This window comes from Zonotrichia albicollis, chromosome 1 (assembly GCF_047830755.1).
Source record: "Zonotrichia albicollis isolate bZonAlb1 chromosome 1, bZonAlb1.hap1, whole genome shotgun sequence".
Taxonomy (NCBI): Eukaryota; Metazoa; Chordata; class Aves; order Passeriformes; family Passerellidae; genus Zonotrichia; species Zonotrichia albicollis.
The window spans coordinates 9131469-9152706 of record NC_133819.1 but is presented as its reverse complement, the minus strand read 5'-3'; the positions used below and the strand labels follow the sequence as shown (position 1 = coordinate 9152706).

General features: G+C 38.4%; 1 protein-coding gene across 1 annotated transcript in view; it reads left to right on the top strand.

Annotated features, from left to right (window-relative positions):
* The window catches only part of PTPRN2 (protein tyrosine phosphatase receptor type N2), a 634871-nt gene that overhangs the window by 558141 nt on the left and 55492 nt on the right, over window positions 1-21238 (top strand). Inside the window, 1 exon segment of the mRNA XM_074552744.1 lies at window positions 14222-14369. Within this exon segment, the coding sequence (XP_074408845.1) occupies window positions 14222-14369 (148 nt within the window).

Below are 21238 nucleotides of genomic sequence, written 5' to 3'. Positions count from 1 at the left end.
ATTCACAGAAAGAAGGAAACATATTAAAGAAATTTGATAAGACCAGGTGGTCTGAGTGAATAATTTCCCTTTCATTAACATATTCCCCTTATTAACTCTGTAATTAATTGTACATAGCTAAGGAAAGCTATGGAAATTGCATTTTGAGATGTATCAAAGCTGACTTTATGCTTCAGACTTCCATGCAATTTACTATTAATGAAGCAAGAGATGGAGGCCCCAAATCTATAATTATTACTTACTATTTGAATGACAAGCAAAGAATTTTATCAGCACAGTTTCAAATGAAAGGGGATTAGCAGCTAATGTTGAAATTGTTAATCTTTCTTATTAAAATAATTTTGACGAGAGTGTTTAGCCTGAAAGAGGTTTCTGGAACATCATTTACCATTAAAACAGCTATTTCTGAGGCTCAGTATGAATTTGTCTAAGTTTGACAGCAGGGTGCAAATATTTTTTAAATGAATGAATATTTTATGGGAGCTAAGGCTGTTCATGTGTGAGCTGATGCCGAGCTGCTTGCTGTGTGCATATTCCTAGAATGTGTAGCAGGATGGTAGCTCAATATCCATCTCACCAAAGTGAAGATGTCTGCTGAGATAACAAGGGGAGAAAAGCTACAGCAGGAAAATCTGAGAGCTGAAATTGCACCCACGGCTGTGTCTGCAGACGAGTGATTAGCGGGTGGGAGCCCAGGCAGAATCAGGCCCTAGATCTTGGTGTTAAATTTATGACACAGTGTTACTTCATGTTTATTTAGGCCTTCTTATGCCTTTAAATACTGGTATATTTTTAGGGTTTGTATATTGGTTTTAGTATCATGTGCCTTGAGATGACTCTTCAGTGGTGGGTGCTTCATACCCACATGTGTGCTTGTGTACAAATACCATGAACAGCAATAGAATCCTCTATAGGTATAGATAAATATTTGGGAGCAGACATACAATATATACAGCTTTTCTGCGTTAATGGAAATTTTTTTAACATTTTAAATTTTAAAACTTTTCCTTGCAATATTTGCAATTTTTGTCTCTTACAGCAGTGTATAAGTGAAGCTGACAAGGCTGTTTGTGCACCTTGGGATGAGGAAATTGTGAATATATAGTGACAGAAATGGTGAAAAGCACAGCAGTGATAATTTATAAAATTTAATTTGCAGTGGTCTCAGCCACATCAGTACTGGAGGAGATGTGTGTTAAAGAACCCTTTTAATCTGCCTGTGTCACATTACAGAGAAAAGCTAATGGAAAAGATGTCACATGTCTTTGCCAGTGACAAATTTTACCAGCAGAATAGATAGAGATCATTTAAATGCTTTAAGACATTATTTGCATGAGTAGATGGACTGTGTGTAGAAGTACCATCAACACAGCAAACCCTCATGTACCCGCTCTACCATGAGATTACTCCAAGCTTTACTTCTGTGTAGAGCACGTGAAACTTCACTGGGCTCACCCCAAAAACTGCTGGTTGCAGAACTACCCTTTTGTCTGTAGTCCTACAAGATTCCTTGGAGCAGTCTTGCAGAGGGAGCACTGTTGCAGCAGGACATGTCCTGAAGTGGGCATTCACTTCATTCATCAGACAGTTCCAAAGGAATTTTAGCTTAAATGTAAATTGGTAATTTATAACATGTAAATGTAAGTTGGTAAATTGCATGCAGTAATGATAGCCAGAGAAGCATTTTCATTATAAAATCATGTTTTGTATGCATTATAATTATGTGTTAGGCCAAAGACATCAAGGGTGCTTCCTAACCTGTGAGAATCATATGTGTAGACCGCAGCATTAAGAGACAGCCACCATGCCAGTGTGGTAGGCTGTGGTGAACTTAAAAGATGGAATTTTTCAAGGATTAAAGTAATGCAGAATCCAAACCCAAAGCTTTTCTAAATGCAGGCGTATTTCTGATGCAGCAGTTTATCTACTGCTTTATCTGCTGCTGAGGAAGGCACCTGGAAGGGTTGGGTTTGTTAACCACAGCAAGCTAAGATGCCCAGGGCAGTGCTGGCTTACAGCAGGGGGGTGTCCTGCTGCTTCTCAGATGTCTGTGTGTGTAATGCCTGCCTGAGAAAAGTGCTTTCTTCATTTTTCATTGCCTCCTTCCACCTTTTGGTGTCTTGGTTTGCGTTGGACCATTTTGATTGAAAACATCATGGTAGTGTCCAGTTTCTGTAGTAAATGTACTAATGGTACCTAATACAGTACTTCTGGAAGTCCATAAATGGCTTTTGTTTCATTTGAAGTTCAAGAACCAAGAAGTTCGAGTATCAAGAATACTCTGTGGTATCTGAGGGTATCCACCAGCATTTGACTTATAGCATATGTGTGTCCTCATAACTGAATTTTGAGAAACATTGTCCTTCAGGTAGGAAATGTTGATTAAAGCCACCAGGATCCTTTCAACTCACTTTAATAACCAAAATAATAATAAGCCAATGATTATATACTACTTCTGATCAGTAGATTCAAAGCTCTTTTTAAAGGTTGCTATCATTATCCTGTCATTTTTTGTCAGGAAACTCAGGCACTGACAGCGAAGCATGTTGACCAAGACAAACCTTAAGGTTGGAAACAGAGCCAGAAGTAGACCCCCATTCCCTGGTGTCCCTGTGCTGAGCTCTCACAATTCATCCTATTGGCTTTAACAGAAAAAGAATTGTGTTAAAGGACAACATTTTTGCCCTTTTTTTCCCACTCATTACACTTTTTTAAGACATGAGAGTATAAAGGAATTCTGGACTTGGGTTTGTCAGATTCCATTCTGCCAAGTTTAGTTTTCACCTTATTATCTAAGAGCAAAATATCCCATATTTGGAGAGCTGACTGAAAGATATTAAATACATATTGAAAAAGCTTGCGAAAACCAAAGTGAGGATGTGCAGTCTATAGTAAATAACAGTATGATGGAAAAGGATGCCTTCCACACATTTTTTGAGTCTCTTCTGAATTGATAACAGTTTTCTTCAAGCCCAATCTGCTAAATCTTAAGCAATCATGCACATGCACCACATTTTAGGTTCTTTTTCTTTCTTTTTTACAGTCAGCTGTACTTTTACTGTCTACTCAAAACTACTGCTGTCACCCCCTCAATGTATTCTCCTTGTTCAGCAGTTGAAGGGAAAGGTTCCAAGGAAAAGAAACAGCATGCAAAGAAATGTTGGAACCTATCATTATGACCAAAATTTGCTTCTTCCCATAGCATTTAGCCGTGTTCTGGTTTTTGTTTTTCTGACTTCCTTCCTTTGCAGTATAGGGTCTTCTTTCATCATTTCACTTCTTTATTGACCTCTAGAGTATGTTCTTGGCTTCTTCTTCTGTCCTCTTTCACATTGTTTTTCCTTTGTTCTTATTTTGCCCTCTGTCACTTCAAATGTTTTCATCTGTGGATTAGACCAGTGTTCCTCAAACTTCTTTAAAGTGTTATTCTTTACTGGCTTCCATGGAAACCCAAGAGTCCCAGGAGTAGGCAGGATGTCTTCAGCTTATGCACTTCTAAAGCTTTTCTACCATCACTTCACAATCCCTTTTGAATGCTTTCATGAGAAAAATATTTGAGAATCACTAAGCTAGGCCAGCGTCGGTTGGAAATCCCATGGTGCATAGATAAAAGGTTACCTGAAAAATGGGACACTTCCTCCAGATTTGGGAGCTGGGCAGATGCCAGCTGCATCTTGCTCACAGCCAGCATTGCTTATTCTCCTACTGCATGTTGTTTCAACGTGGCTGTGAGTGTGACATGGAAGGGGTAGGGCAGCAGTGTCTTCTCCCACAGTCATCTCTTTTAAGGCCTGAAAGGACTTCTGTGAAAAAAGAGTTTCTTCATTTCCTACTGTTATCAAATAATTTAGGTTGGAAGAGACCTCCAATATCAAGTCCAACCATTTAAAAATCAGTTTTTCATTCCATCTGCTTTCTGAGCTGTCTTCTATAGTCAAGCTTGTTGTTTCTACTATTGTGCTGGGTTTGCTCTGCATCCATGGGACTGGCAGTTCACTAATTGTGTTGCTTCTCTGTGTGCAAACATGGAATTTCCATGGTTCCAAAGTGGTCCTGAGTGCAAGGATGTGATCATTGAAGATGTTTGTGGAGTTTGAAGTGTCTGGTCTCTGTTACAGGAGATTTCTAAGGAAAAGGCTGATTATCTAGTCTGTTCCTTTCCTGCTCTTTCTCCCAGGTAACCTGATGGTCACTTGTGCTTATGTGCATAGCCTGCCTCTAGGCTGTGGGTCTAGCATGAATTGCAAGACTTCTTGGATTTCATATTGCATGTTCTCAATTTTCCACAACCTCTGTGTGTGTTTAGGTACAAGCTCTATGTTTGATATCTTACCTCACCCCACCACCAAAAAAAAAAAAAATCCCAGAAAGGCAGAGGGGCTTTCCTTTATGGGTTATTATTTTTTCCTGGAGAAGCACTTTTTGTCTTTTATTCACAAGTTTAAGAGTAGCAGTAAGTAAGTACTTATCTCTTTGCTTTAGCAGGGGTATTATATCTGTAAAAGAAATATTTTCCTGTCTGTCCTCAAGATGGCTAGTGTTTAACATAGTGATATTTTTCCAGACTATCTATAAATCACATCATGTTCTGTATCACTTGGATATACTTGGTCATGGTTGCCTGGGTTTTACTGGCCTCATTATCTGTATAGAACTTGACCACGCTTGAAGAGAGGATTATTTTTAAACCTGATGTTTTCAGAATTCTTTATTTATCTCTTGGTAATTTTTATATATATAGTAGAGGAAGATGACTATACAAGTGCACTGAAAAAAAAAAATAGACCGTAATTCATTAAAATTTAAATTTGGAAATACAGTATCCAACAGAGAACCCAAATTTAGATGCTTAGCAGAGCTGTGAGATGAAGCCAGGGAATTTGGTTTTGTGTTTTCAGCCAGGTAATTAGTGTGCAGTAATATATTTTTAAAGTTTTCATTTCAGACACACAACAGACGTATAAATGAATCACAAATATGTCTTGGATTGTGGTATGATGTTAAAATATTAGTAAAAAATGAAGTGAGAAGGGATCATTAGAAAAATTTATTTAATGTGTAAGAAGAAAATAGCAGTTTTCTGTGAGAGTGGTGTTGGGTGTCAATATTTATCACAAAGAGTCAAAGGACTTGATTTGTATATTTTTGTTCAGTTTTCCAGCTAGTTTTTACATGCTTGTGCTTTTACATTTTAACAAAGCTACCAGAAATGCTTCCCAAAATGTCTCAGTTGATGAATTCAGCTGACACTCTCCTTGGTGCCAGTTCCTGTACTGCAGAGCTGTCTTTAATGGGGAGGTTTGGGCTGAGTTTTTTCTTGTTTTGGATTTATTTTTGGTTTTACAAAATGTCACAACATATCCCATGCTGTGCAATAGCAGTAATTGGCTATGAGGTTTAGACCTTAATTTTTTAAAGTAATATTATTCCTTTTTATGAAGGCTATTTATTATTTAAGATTTTTGTAGTGAAATCTACTATAAGAAGTACAGAAATTTTAGAAACTGCTTTTGGATAATTCATCTTCTACATATATATTATTTACCTTGGCATGTCTTTGCATAAACAGCATTCAGCATGTGAATAAATTTATCTACTCACCAGACACTTAAACCATGTACTTCTAAACAAAATCCCCAACCTAAAATCTGTATTAATTCCATCACAGTCAGAACATTTTGGTATACTTGTAATTACAAAAATATTCTCAGATATGGATTCATTAATGTGTCCCGACTTTCAGCCATGTCTATAAACATGGTCATGGGGTTAAAAAACAGCTATCAAGAATACTCCTGCAAAAATTAATGTTTCAGGCGCATATTCTGTGACCCTGGGGAATTAATTTCAATGTTTGAGCCCTTCCATTTCCCATCTGTGAAGCAGCAGTGATACTTGCCTCCCCTGCAGGAGTAATGTGAGCACTTTCAGACAGTTGGACAAGAAGGAGCTATAGAAACACAGGGATTGTAAGGGAGCAAATTATATTCCTTTTATAGCAATCATCTTCCCTTTTTTGTGGAGGTTTATTTAAAGCAAAGTAACTGCAGAGGTGAAAATTCAGAGGCATAATTTAGATTTCAAAAAGGGGGTAAGGAGGAGGAGATGAGGGTGGTTGTATTTTAAGACCTAGAAGACACCATTAAGTGGCTGATATTCCTTAAGAAGGGATTCCTTGTGGAGTGAATTTCTTTATCTTTTGCTATATTTAGAGAGCCAGGTAGAGTAAATATTTCATAATTAAGCATTCAATTTTTTTAAATGTTTAACTTCATAGCTGCATTTCTTTTTAAAAGTATACCTGCCTCCACCATTCCAGCTGAAGCAATTCTTAGCAGCACATGTGTTTTCCAAAATCTCCTCCAGAGATGACAACCTGTGTCAGTCCAGGCCAAGTTGTATCCATCCATTTCACTGGGATTTCATTGAACACCTTTGGCAGCTGGGAGCTGTAAGAAAAGGGATTAGCCAGTGTTTGTGTGACACACACTGATCCCAGCACCTGCTGATTGGATTGAAGTAATCCTTTTACAAGTTACAAAACTCTATTATCAGAGCATTAGGAGAGGGAGAGATGGTGATGTACACTGCATCAAGGGTATATTAATTTAGGCAAACAGAACATAGGTTGCCATCTAACATGCTTGTGAATTACAGCCTTTCTGGCCAAAGTTTCACACTGGTCCAGTCTGGTAGAAAATGCCTTACACTGCTTGTGCAGAGTGATACTTCTCTAGCAAACCAGAGACAAAAATTTAACATAATTTAAGATGGCATGAAAATACAGCTGCTCTCTGTGTGCATGCTTAGGTGTCTACAATGAGCTTTACATCTAAAAATATGAAACTGAAACTATGGAATGTCATTTTTATTGTTGGCTGGTATCACCATGGAAGTTAAATTATTTCTAAATAATACAACCTATTTGAAGCAATCTAGGGATATTATTCTAAACCACACTGAATAGTTGCTTTGTCAGTGAATTGCCTCACTCTGGCTTTTTTTTTAAGTTTTCCTTCATCACCTACCACATTATGTATGATATTAGTAGTGTTTCATGCCAAATTACAAGGAGAGCTCCATAGTATTTTTCAGTACCTAACTGAAAAGCTTCAAAACTATTTTTTTCACTGGTGTAATCATGTCCTGAGAAATACAAGAACTATTAGATCAAAATACATCATGGTAGTAGTATGGCTGCAAATGGAGGAGGAAAATAATTTCTCAGTGTCTTTTGCAAGAGAAAATACAAATTCCCAAGTTTTTATTTTCCATATTTTTTCATTTGTGGTTACTGTAAGCAGGAGATCTGAGATGGCACAGGACAAGTTACAAAAGGGAAAGGAGCTTTTAGCCTGAAATGACTGACTAATCAGGTGATGAAATCCTGGTTCCAGTAAAGTAGGGATGCAGAACACTCCCTAGGATTGAGAGCATGTGAGACTTTATAGCCAGATGGTAATTTACTGAGATTTCTTCCAGATACAAGTTCTGTAAGATACTGACAATGAGCTGCCACAACAGAACTTTTCATTTTATATGTCTGTATAAGCCAAATATAACTACCCCTATAAAGTCACACTTCTTTGCAGTTAATATTGAGAACTTGATGTTTGAGATTAAAGCTAGTATTCCTAACATTTATAGATTGAATCTTCAGAGATGGAGCTGGTCTTGGTACCAGTTACAGACTCTGCATTATTGAGGGTTGGTTGGATTAGAGCACCAGAAACAACTGTGGGACTTCCATGGAACAGCTAACTATTGGCAAAAAATTATTTTCTTAACATGCTAGTTGATGCAAAGACTGAAATTGATTGAGATAGTGCATCCTCTATTTATTTAGGGTTTGCTTTGCTAGGAAGAAAAGTAGGAGAGCATGGGCATAGTTTGGCTCTGCTCCCACGTTTCAGTACCGCTGGAAGTTTCTTCATGGAAACGTGGGGTGAGATCCCAGCCTTTTGTTTATGCACCAGGGCAGCTCAGGGAGAAAGACTGATCTTCTGCAAGGAAGACCCCAGAGTCACTTCAGTGTTACTCTGAAACTGGTGGGAAGTGAGAAATGCTTAAAAAGTGTAGAAAAAACATTGTGGTGCTCTGCAGGATCTGAATATGGCTCAGAGTTGTAATAGTGACTGATCTCAGGGGACTTTATTTGATCAGCTCTGGACAAGTTTGTGTGCACCAAAATGGAAGAATAAACTAATAATTTTGTAAAAGAAGAATGGGGAGCAGGAACAGAGAATAGAAATGAACTTTCTGTTGCTATTTCCTGAGTCTAGACTCCAGCCCTAGAAAGTAATGGAGCATATATTAAAAAAGGAGTTGCTGATTATCTAGAGAGAGATTTTTCAAGGGCATAAAAGGAAAATAAATGTAAGGGTGTCATTTAAGAGGATGGGAAAGGCTGGAGTCTTTCCTTTGTGTGTTTGCTAATCTCCTTCACCCTTTCCATTGGATAGTTGAACAATGAGTAAGAATAGGCATAATTTTCTAAAGAGCAATTCTTGCCTGGACAAACCTGATTGCTTTTTATTTAAGTAAAACTACACAACCCAGTAGTTGAAATGAAAACAATGGATGCTATGCATACAAATTTTAATAAAGTCGTGACACTATCTCATGAATAGTTAATTGAAAAATTAATGCCAATTTTTTAGAGGACAATTATGTGGATTGACATGAGGCAAAAGGTTGATATACAACAAGTAATGATTGAAAGCTATGTCTAGGAGTGTCTGGCAGAGCACAGGAATTGCTCTTAGATCCAGTTATATTTAACTTTTTAAATAATGATGTGGAAATGAGTGGAAGTGACAATGACTTTTAGCACAATCTAAAGTTCTGCACAGATGTGATGACAGAGGAGTAATTCAAAAGTTTGAAAGTGTTAAACCTGAAAACACATAGAACAAAGAAATTATCTTTGAAGAAAAGAGTCACAAGAAGACATCTATAATTTGCTTAGATCCATTAATTCATGATCTGTGAAGACACTGGAATGTATACAAGCAGAAATTGTGGAGAACAGCAATATTCTGAGCAAACAGACTAAAGTTGAAATACATGGCTTGCTGAAAATGAGTAGTAAATTTAGTTTGAAAATGAAAAGCAATGTTGTTGACATCCATATAAAAAAATCTCAAAGGAGAACTACTGCTGCTTATTGAAAATATTTGTATATTTTCAGGTATACAATGTATAGTTCAGAACAGTCAGAGTCCCAAGAAGTAGTAATGAACTGTGCTTTAGGCTTCTGCTTTAGATACAGAACAGCCAAATGTTAGAAAAATCCTAGTGAGGTACAAGAAATTACATTATTTGAAGACCTGGAAGCAAGTAATCAGATAGGCTGCTTCTGTCTCTGAATTCTATAGCACTGTGAGTAATATGAGTAGGAACAGAGAAATTTACTGTGAAGCCACTAATGATAAGGTATTAAGCCAGAAAATAGAAGGACAAAACCATATGTGTTGTTAAAAGCAAATTGGATTTATGCAGAAAAGTATTCCTCTTACATGTAGTCAATGCAATGTGTACTAAAGAACACAAAGAAGTTCAAGCAGAGTAGCAAGAATTCTGGGGCATCCTGGGCCAGAGTGATACAACCCATGAGTTAGTAGGGAACAAAGGCAAAAAACCACATTATTTAAATTACTGACAACACAAAACAAATGTTTTCAAGTATAGTCTTTTTCTGCACAATTTGCTATATAATAGCTAAAACAAATTCCTCTAGAATTTCCTCTCTTCCTTCTGAGGAAGCCTGGGAAGCCCAACAGCACTGCCTGGCCCTCTACGTCTCTGGAAAAAGCAGCAGCAGTTTGAAAGCAGTGGTTCCCACACTTTTGGGTGAACAGTGTGGGTTTGAGCAGTCACCATTCACAAGGATTAAGATAATTTCACATCCACATCTTCAGCTGACATTTGAAATTTGATTAGACCTGTCAAGGTCTGTCACTTTGAGAGCTGCTCATGTTTTCACTGAAAGATGCATCTTCAATCATGGGAAGGGTTTCTACTCAAGTACTGTATTGGGAGTATGTTGTCAGAAATAATTGTGGCAATTGAATGTCAGCTAATAAAATAGGAATTTTTAAAACAAATATCTTCACAGATGCAAACCATACTATCTCGGAAGAAAGTACTGTGTCTCTTCAACCAAGTAAAAAGTGATAGGAGAAGAGGAAGTGGCCTCAAGTTGTGCCAGAGGAGGTTTAGATTGGATATTAAGGAAAATTTCCTCACCAAAAGGCCTGGCAAGCCCTGGAACAGGCTACCTAGGGCAGTGGTGGGGTCACCACTATCTCTGGAGGTATTTAAAAGACATATAGATGTGGTACTGATGAACATGGCTTAGTGGTGGACTTGGCAGTTGGACTTGATGATCTGAGAGACTTTTCCAACCTAAGTGATTCTATGATTTAAAGATTGACCAGTCAATTAGAATGTAATAGTTTTATTTTTAACCTTATTTAGTCACAGGGCGTGTGTTGGACACCCTTCCTGATAAAAGAGTAGAGAAAAAATAAGGAAAACCAAAGTAGTTTGACACCCTATTACAACATCAGCTGAGCACACAGGAAGCTCTAACAAAGCCATGTTCCACCAAAGCCAAACCAGCCCACTGTGCTCTGTCTTTGTGCCTGTGTTCAGGCACATAAAATCTGTCTTAATATGTGCCACTGGCAGTGTCTCTTCAGCCCATTCATTGTACCTGGGACAGCTTTTCATCCTCTTGCTGAAAGCTCCCTTTTTGCCTTACAACTGGCAGGTCTCACACAGTAATAATGGATTTTATAATGCATCCACTCTGTCCTCATTACGTCAGCACATCCTCCTGATCCCCACAGCATCTTTGGCAGCAAGAGTGTCTCCTCTGTCTGAACAAGAGAAAGTAGGGACTGGGCTACCAATTGTCCTCACAGGTCAGGCCCTGTGGAAGGAAAATTAAGGTTAATGGAATTTAAGGTGCATCAGAAGACCTGTGCAAGCAGATGGTGTTTGTTTAAATAATAGCATATACTTGGGATTACAGGATTTGCCTTGTTGTGCCCATATTGGTGAGGCTAGACCTCTGCTTTTTTCAGCAGGCTTGAGGAGCATTGCAATAACAGTGGTGACAACCTCTATTTATTTTACCTGCTACTCTGGGACAAGGACAATCATGTGCGTGTTTGACACGTTGGTAATGAATTTCTTTTGCACCAGGCAAACATTGCAGAATGTCTCATCAAAACATCCTAATTAAGGAGTGGATTTGAGTAGACATACAATCTCTAAAATATCAGAAGTTCCACTCAATTTAATGTACATCTAGCAGCTCCCAAGGGAATGTTTCAAAATCACTAAGCTTCTGTTTAGCAAAGTGGGGATGAGTGTTGGGGCTCTGAAGGACTGTAAATGAAAGATTACTTAACTCTGAGGGAATTGTCTGGCTCCTGAATGTTTTAAAGCAAGCTTCTTCCTCAGCAGCTTTTAAAAAAAGTGTGTAAAGCAGATGTCCATATTGGGCAGAGTCTTCCACAGGTCCATTCAAATAGTCAAACCCCTCCTCAAGGTCTGTCAGACAAGTGCCCTGTAGGAATTGAAACCACACAAGAAATGGTTGGCTAAAGTAAAGATTTCCGTGTGTTTCCATTTGAAAATTCTTGTATCTTTACACTCAAGATTACCTGAAAAAATGAAGGTAAAAGTAATAATTTTTAAAGAACATTGAGTTATTTGAAAGTTCATGTGCAATAAAAGCACTCAATTTACCTTAACTGTAAACTTTACCTTAACTGTGACAGATTTGATGATTTTAAAAGGAAATTAAATTTCTTTTTAAAATACAATCCTTGAAATCATCAGCGAGACAAGCTGGAGTCAACAGATAGCTCCTTACTACATTCAGTTCTGCCTTAGGAATGAAATGTTCATGGCCCTTTTCCTTTCCTTTGTGGGTCTACCAGGATTTTGGAGAGATTCAGTGTTGGCAGATCTGTATATCTGCATAAAATGTCCCTGAAGTCTGTGGGACATTGGTGATGGGCATGTCAAAATGAATCAGATTATAAAACTGTGGTTTAAAATGGGAAGATGCTACAGGCTGGTCCTTGACTGCCTGATCTCTGCTGCATGCTAAACAGCTGCTCTGAAGCCAGCAGTCTTGGCTCTGTGGTATTGTAAGATTTTGCTATTTTTTCCCTTTGCCTCATAAAAATTCTTATATACCAGCAAGTCTCTGCTCTGGAGGGATTATTCTTTTTTTTTTTTTCTTTTCCCCTATGACTTCAGTATACATAGCCAGGCACAGAATTGCTAGGAGAAAAGAATAGGATCTTTAGCCTCCCTCCTTTGCCAGTAGCAACAGCCTTTTGACAAGGATAAATAAACTATTAGAGGATGGTTTCCTCCTGTTAACTTGCAAGTTAATGCTGGGAACGTGTTCCCAGACCCACACCCTGACACACACCGGGGCCACGCCACTCTCGCAGCTCCACGTCTGTCAGGTCACAGCTCTGTCCACTGCAATGCTTCTTCCTTCATTATAGAGGAAAAGCAATCACACAGTAGGTGTTTTGATTGTATCTAGGCCACCACTATTTTTTACCTCCTTTAGAAATCTTTCTTCTAATGCAATACCTTTCTGTGTCCTTAAAGACATCCCTTCTGAAGCGTCGCTTCTTGAATTGGTGTTTCAGTACCAGGTTTGATTTACAAACCTCGTGTTAAGACAGCGCCCGACAAACCCTGCACCAAACAAAGCTGTGTGTCAGGGGCTCTTTGTCATCAAAAAACTGTTCAAGCTGAAACAGGGAGCTGTATCCTGCCCTGCCAGCCAGGTGGGAAGCACAGTGGCACAACAGATTTGCAGAGCTCCTGTTTGGCAGCGGACAAGCTGCAAGCTTTTTACACCTTCTGTTAAACCTGTAGAGAGGGCACAAGAGCTTTTCTTCTTTAAAGCACATTTAGGAAGAACAATTCAACATCAGAAAGATTGGCAATGGAAAGGGTTTTCGAAGCAATTAAAGTCCGTTTTGTACTTTGCAGTGAATCCTTTCTGGGATCTTTTTCTAGACAAGATTTGCTATAGATTGGGCTGTATTAGTTCCAGCAATACCTAATATTTGGGCAAGAAGTTTTGCTATTGACCCCACCCTGAGCCTGTCTCCTGAACAGTCTGTCCTTTTTAATTCTGTTTAGGAATGTTAATTTCAACCTACCTAGTACAGGCAATATGGAGTTTAATTTACAAATATGAACATGGTCTAAAGTAAGATGTTTCTTGCTTGCTGTAGAAGATGGAAGGCTCTGTAAGGTAATGAGCCTGTATAAGCAGGCTTAAAGTACCAGGAGGTCACTATCTTAATTTTCATGTTAAAGGGAAAGGAAGATTTCTGGGTTTCCCCACTCCTCCTCCTTTCTGCTCTCCTCCCCTCACCTACTTGGATTATTTCTGATCCATAGGGTGAAGGAAAAGGGTTTTGGTTCACTTTTCTCAAATCTTTGGAGCTGAATTCCTATCCACTGCTGGAGCTCTAGCCAGGGGAGATCTGCAAAAGCTTAAGATCAGCACCAAGATACTTTGAGGGCCATAATCCTGCCACAGATTTCTTTGGTGATGCTTTTCCCAATACTGTTAACTGAATGCAATGTACAATCCCTAACAACAACTATTAATATTAATTAACAACACCTCCTCAGCTGAAGGCCCTCTCTGTGCCTGTTCATCTGCAAGATGAGTTTCTGATGACCCAGTGCTTGGCCACAATAGTTCAGCCTGGCAATTTTTTTTATTCTTTTCAATATTTCTATCACTGTTGTGACATGCATATGTGCTTGAAATTTGGTTGTAAAATCCTTTGTTTTGACAGAAGTTGTTGTTTGTAGTAATTTTTGTTAATGGAATTTTGTTTCTTTTCCATTGCCTGATGAAAAAGACATTTGGGCTTATGTTTTCTAGGTACTGAAGAAGAAACAATTTTCTCCTAAAGCTCAGTGAATGGATGTTTCATAAATTTCCTCTCTGTTAGCACTGGTACATTTTATCATTCTCATTTTTTATAGCACAAATAAGCTTGAAGTCAACTCTCTATTAAGTAAATAAATGAACCTTAAAACTGAGCCAGTTTTTTTTCCCCAAAGCTCAGGATTCCCACGCTTTGAGAAACATCCTTTAAGCTTAGCTTGCAGCCTAGCTAAGTCATTGCTTAATGCAGTATTCTTTTCATTCCAGTCCTACATGGAAGATCACCTGAAGAACAAGAACCGTCTGGAGAAGGAGTGGGAAGCTCTGTGTGCTTACCAGGCTGAGCCCAACGAGAGCAGCGTGGCACAGCAGGAGGAGAACGTGCCGAAGAACCGCTCCCGCACCGTGGTACCATGTATGTACACTTCCCTTTGCACCTTGGCTTTTTGGTTCTGCATACACTCCCAAGTGTTCTTTGCACAGTGGTGTGAAAGCTGCAGAAGGCAGGTAAACAGTGTGGAGTGGTTTCTGTGTGTACTGGAAGCTGTGGCTACAACTATGGGCTGGGTGCATGTCCTGTTGTCTTATCAGACCCTGTTTATCTCCTTGTAATTTGCATATATGTTACAAAAATACACAACTGTGCCACATAACACTGCTGCTGCAGCTGTGATGTCTCACCAAATTCCATAGCCAGAGTGATTGTCAGTGCTGGAATATACTGTCTGTACAAGAATGGCATCTGTAGCTATTCAGTAGAAGTCTCTTCTCCTTCTGACCAAGACAAGTTGGTCTCTTGTCCATCCAGCAGTAACACCAGCAGTCTGTAGGCAGAGCCAGATAATCTGTTTATCAAATACTCAGCTGTACTGAAGGAGCCCCTTTAGGCTTCAGTGGATAAACTTGCTAACTGGCTTCTCTCTGCAAGGCTTCTCTAAACACACAAAAATAAAAATAATTATAAAAAAGGAACTGATGTTTATATTCCCAGAATCTGCTCTTTCCTGTAAGCAGCCGCCTTTTGAGCTTGAAATAAAAATAACATATTTTTGCTATGCAAACATACATATATATATATAATATATATATCTCATAGATTACTTTGGTAATGTATGGACACATATTTCATTAGGCAACCAATGAAACAAAAATGAAACTGAGAATATATGCACAGTCCACAGCAACCAAAATGCTCTCAATCAGCGTGCCCACAATCCAGCTGGATAGCTTGGCAAACATACATAGCTGGTTTAATTTTTAAGGTGCCCTGAAAACATTAATTTTCCCTAAAAGAGTCTTGAGTAAGTAGTATGCCTCCTTTAGGAATGGAGAAATGACAGGTAACACGTTAAGTAAATGTCATAGCCAGATTTAGAGTGAAGATTCTTTGGAAGGATATGGTAATTTAACTGAGCCCATCAGTCCCTGCATATTTGCTTCAGTGGGGTTTGTCTCTTTTGTTTATGTAGTGGCTCTTTCTGCAATACTTTTCCACTCAGGAGAGGCTTACAGCAACTTAGCAGTATTAATTCTCCTGAGTAAATATGGTGCTGGTCAAAAGCCTTTTGGGGCAGCAGCAGCAGTTTGCTGACTTTCATGTGGCTTGGGATCAGGCTTGTGAAGAAGTTCTGAAGAAGTCACCATGAAAGTTGAAGTGGTGCAGTGCAAGCCTCCTGTGCTCTTTTACATCCTGAAAAAAAACAGCACTTAACTGACATGATAGGCAGTGAAAATTTTCCATGAAAATATGTATTGATCCAAGTTAATCTTCCTGCTTAGAGTGTTCCATCAATATGGACTTACAGTCAGACCGTCTTAAGCTATTTCAAGTTCCTGCTTATAAATTAAGCTAGACTGGTTTTGGTTGCTGCCACAGAGGCAGCATGGGAGCTATGGATGTTGCCAGAAATTGGTGCTGGTTATTTGACTGATGTAGAAACTCTGTCTTCATGATTCAGTGAGCTGTAAGATAGAAACCTTCAGACTAGACTTTTCTACCTCCAAATTCAGACGTATCATGGCTGTGACAGTGCTAAAGAGCAGAGGTTTTTAACTTAGGTGTCATAGAATCATTTGGGTTGGGAAAGACATCTGAGATTATCACTGAGTCATAAACCCAGCACTGCCAGGTCACCACCAAACCACATCTCTGAATACCACATGTACAAGTCTTTTAAATACTCTCAGGGATGGTGACAGCTAGTCTGTCTCTTTTCATCATATTGTACCTCCTGGATGTATCAGCCAGCCCTGACCAGGCTTTGTTTCTCTGCCATTGCTTCTTTAATGACACTTTGTTATGCCATTGAAGTGATTTGGTGAAGGTATTTGGACATGGACAGGGTGACTGCAATTTATCTGAAGTTTTAACTATAAGTGTTTTAGTACATTTAAAAGGGTAAAATGATAAATGTGCTTTGTTTCCTCAATGTGGAAACTTCTATTACAAATATTAGTGCACTGGGAATTTTCCTTTTTGACTGAATTGCACAAAATTACCTGCCTTTTCTTTCTGAGGTTACTGTGCACTGGTAAACAGCTGTCATATTATATATGTTTAAACTACTTACTGCTTTGTTGATGAGTGGAAAGTATGGCATAGAGTTTAAACAATATTAAATTTTGATAAGGTGTTGGTTATTTTAGACTCTAAGATTAGACTGAGATGAGAGGGCCCAGTTTGCCCATTTTTTAAAACTGTGTTTAGACATTAAAACTATAGCAAAAAAAGCCATAGATTTGCTTCATAATGTATGAAGAAGCAAACCTGATATGCTTTTGATATTCTGCAGAGCTGTTATGTTATATTCAGTGTATTCTCACAGAGTAAGTAATGCCTTGTTAGTGTTTCCTCACCCCTTTCATATTCATAATCACCTTGACAAGGTAGAACAAGATTGCCAATTCACATAGAAGATTTCCTCTTAGAAAGGCTTCAAATAAGCTTTAATATGTTGTATTTGCTTTGTGTTTTTCTTTCTGAACCAATACAATATTATTTTAGTGATTATATAACTGATCTAGTTATTATCACTATTTTATCATAGTTTATTCTTGTGCCTAACTTTTCTATTTTCTATGCAAACTTCTAAAATACTTGATAGCAGAACACCTTGACACTGCACTTAACTAATTACTAGTTTAAAAATGCTAACAATTCTAGTTACCTGGACCTTCTAGATTAACAAACTGTATCCTTTTATCCAATCAAGAAGCAGATTGCTATAATTTAGGACACACAGTGTTTATATTTAGTGCTACAATTTAGTGATGCCTATTTTGTTTATGAATACATGAGCAGATCCAAAAAAGCTTTTCAATTTTTTTTTCTCTTTTTGCATCACTGAAAAGTGAACCCATCTCAACAGAGTCAATACTGTATGTTTTTATTTATGTACACCATTAATATATACAGGTATTTTAAACATTTGGAAAACAACTTTTTGCTGTGAACATCTATCAAAAGCTGTCCACCAGATCCATGGGATGTGGTACATATTTAAGCAACCTGGTTATCTCTGTGCTTTGCCTTTCTTCTAAAGGAGAGCAAAGCATTTAGGGGCAGAACATGCACCCAGATCTGAGCCTTGTTTGCCTTAAGGGCACAGCCTGGGGTTGTGCACCAGAGATGGGAACACCTGAGCAGAGGTTTGTGTGCCTTATCCATGCTATGAATGCATGTGCAAAGAGTGCTCTGAAATGAAGGAACTCGAGCAGTTCAGAGCAAAGTTCCATTTTCTGTAGATCATCTACAAGCAAAATAATGATAATCAGCGGATTATGGTTCTTTGTAGTCTTCAGGCTGCACAGCTTTCTTTTCTCAGTAGTTCTTCACTTTCTTAATTGAGTGGAGTCTTGTGTAGTGCTTTGTATAAAAAAAATAAAATCAAAAATCAGTCTAAATCTAGAAGGAAGAAAATCATGTTCCAGGAAGGATGTGCCGGGTTGATTGCTGTAAGATTTGCCTTATCCTGTGATGTCAGGATTCAGACAACCCAAATTTGCCCATATTTCTTTCTTTTTCAACCTTATGTTTGTTGGTTCTGTTTCTTCAGAAGTATCTGATTAAAAGGAACCAAAAGGCAGAGGGAGAATGTAAGTCTTATTTTTACAAGCTTTCAATCTCCATCTAGCAACAAAAATAATCTTCATTAAATTGCAGGGCCACTGTGAGAGAAGTAAAAGACTGAGAGGTCATACTACTTTAATAATGGTCAATAATAATTAATAATAATTATTCAGATAATAATTCAGATAGTAATGACATTTTATGCTTGACTAAGTCATTTAAGCACAGGAATTCAGTGTTGTTTGAGATGCCCGAAGTACTCAAGGTACCCAGGCAGAACTGGTAGGTGTAACACCAGCTCTGTGGGAGACTTGTGACCCTCCTGTCTGCTAGCCAAGTGTCCTAGAACTCCCAAATATCAGTGGAAACCTACACTGAGACATTGAAAACAATTTTCTGGGCATGAGTCTAAAAGACTGTAGATCAGGATGCCTGAATTTAAGTGTCTCCATGTGAACCAGGTGTCAAAGCCCCTGATAGAGCCAGTGAGGAGCCAGTCAGTGCAGGGACATCAGGAGAGATGGGCAATGGCCACAGCTGGTATTTGGTTCATAGTGAAATTAATAGCCTTGAGATGCCACTGTTTATCCTGTGTGAGCTTCAGATGCTGGTCTAATAGGGTAAAAGTCTTGGGGTCTTGTGCCCTGTCTGTTCTCCTTGTGCAATGTCTCACCTACTCTACAGTTTCTCAAACAGTCCATGTTCTAGTTTAACACCCTAAATCAAGCTCCATTAAGCAATTCACATGAATATGTGTAGCCACCAAAACGTAGCTTTTACAGTTTATTAATTGAGATTTATATACTGCAAATTCATGTGTGTCTCCTTATATCATGTCCTTGATGCTCTATCCTCTATATTTTATCATTTATATTTTACACGTATATAAAATCCAACATTGTGCTGTGTTTCTCTGAAGCTACAGGTTAATATTAACCTTTTTATTTAGGAAGCCTCCCTCTGCCACATGTATCCTTCTGTACATTTTGTTTTTCTTTCAGCTGTAGCTTGGCTGGAGCAATAGCAAATACAAAGCAGCTCAGCATTCAGCAGCAGCTATTGTAGATACTTAAAATGATGCTGTAGCTTGGCCAGATTGCAGTAGCTAGTAACAGCATTTGTTTATCTTTTCTCTCACTTCCTTATTACCACCCCTCTCCTCTCCTATTTCTTCATTCATCTTTCCTTCTCATTATTTAGATTAATCTTGTGTGTCTTCCTTTTCTGACATACCTTCCTTCCTTGTATTTCCGGCATTTCCTTCTTCTCACCTAATCAATATGCAGTTTGCCAAAAACAAAATGCCATACATTCAGCATTTTCCCCATAGTTGCACATTGTTAACATAACAATCTGGTGTCCATGGTATTCTTTTGGTTTCTTTTTTCTTTTCTTCTTCCCCTGCCTATTTCAGAAGAGCTATTATGCCAGTTCCTAGAAGCTTTGAGGTGATAACAGGCATAGACAAGCACAATCTGTTCATTGTCAATATGAATGTTTGATGCTGCAACTGAAGCACACATGGGTGCAAACTCCTGATATATGCAGAAAAACATGTCCAACCTTTTTTGTACACTTCCTTTTTCTAAGAGCAAGTACAAAGTCTCAGCACCTTTTCACTAAGCCTTAACGTGGTTTGCCCTCTAATAAACCCTCCAAGACTGCAAGATAATGACATAGCTCACTAAATCAGAGGGTCTGGATAAAACTCTGTGTTTAAAAAAAAAAAATCTATAAGTTACTGATCTCACACCTGACTCTTATTGGAGAGTCACCCTGACATCTGTTTGCTAAGTACTGATGAATCACTGTCTGCTCTCTCTCCTTCATCCCTCTGAAAACATTTCACACGTTTCCTTTGGTGATTAGTTCAAACACTTTTTCTATTCAATGAACAGGGCTTATCCTGAGTGCTTGCTTAGCTTAAGGTATGTGAGACCACATTTACTGCATGTAACCTGTGTTCCTCCTGCAAAGCCAGAAGGTTTCAGAGCTGCAATTGTTCAAGCACTCTGTGACATTGCTCGTTGCAAAGCCTCCTATAAAAAATATCAGGTAGCCCAAGATCTCAGGTGTCAAAAGTTCATATTGATGTTTTGGATTTTTCTGTGCAGTGGTGCCAAAGTGGGGTGGAATGAATAATGTTCATGAGCTTGTTCCCTTTCTTCTCTTCTTCATCCTCAAACCTTAGCAGGGAAAGTAAGTTTATGTGAATAGTAAAGAATATCTCTTCAGTTATTTGACGTGACTTGTTCATCACTAATCTTATTCCAGGAGAAGATTGCTGACACTGTTGGGTGAGATTGAGTGACTATAAACAACACTCTTACAAACATCCCTTTGTCTTGCTCATCTACTGAACTGCCATGGCATTGCTGTTAAATAAGCCTAAGCAGAGCCCAAACTCTCTGTCTCTACCTTCCTGTATGGTCCTTAAAATGTTTGATAATTCATTTATTATTCCTCATTATTAAAATAATGATTGGTACTTAACAGCCAACTTGGAATCCTGCTGTTGAGTGGTGTCTCAGGCCACCAGACAATGTGCTCTCACTTTGTCTATTTGAAAAATCAGTGGAAAGATCCTCAGTCCTCTCAAAACATCACTGTCTGTGTTCAGCTGTAGAGGGTTACAGAAGGGGCAACTCCACAACCTCTTTCTACCATATACTGTGCAGGGTAGGTTTCCTGAGGAGTATAAATTGTGCTGCTTATATATCAGGTACAAGTTGTTTGGGATTCATATGTAGACTTAGACATCTCTAAAATTATCTGAGCTGGGTCTGGGCTTTCTTTCTTTAGTCAGTAGAAAGAAATGGCATTTCTTGAACACAATTTGGCCTGTTTGTGACAGCTAAATCAGGATGAAATGATTCATCACATAGAAACATTTCTTTTCTCATAACAGAAAGCGAGTCTGGATGATGGGAAGAGATGCAGATATCTGCATTGTCTCTGCCTGAGTACAGACAAATAAAACCCATCCATTATATGTGTTCTGATGTAGAAATAATTTTTAAAAAAAGACTAGAGTTTGGGACATACCAGCTTTAAATATAATTGAGCTAGCACCAGTAAAATTACAAGTTAAAAAGTGATAAAGTAATTGTGAACATGGGCAAACAACAGGAGTGAGTCTCCTATGTCCAGAACTGCTGTTTTCTTTACTGGTGTAAGATGTTTCTGTGTGCTCCAGTTGTACTTTAAGTCAAATT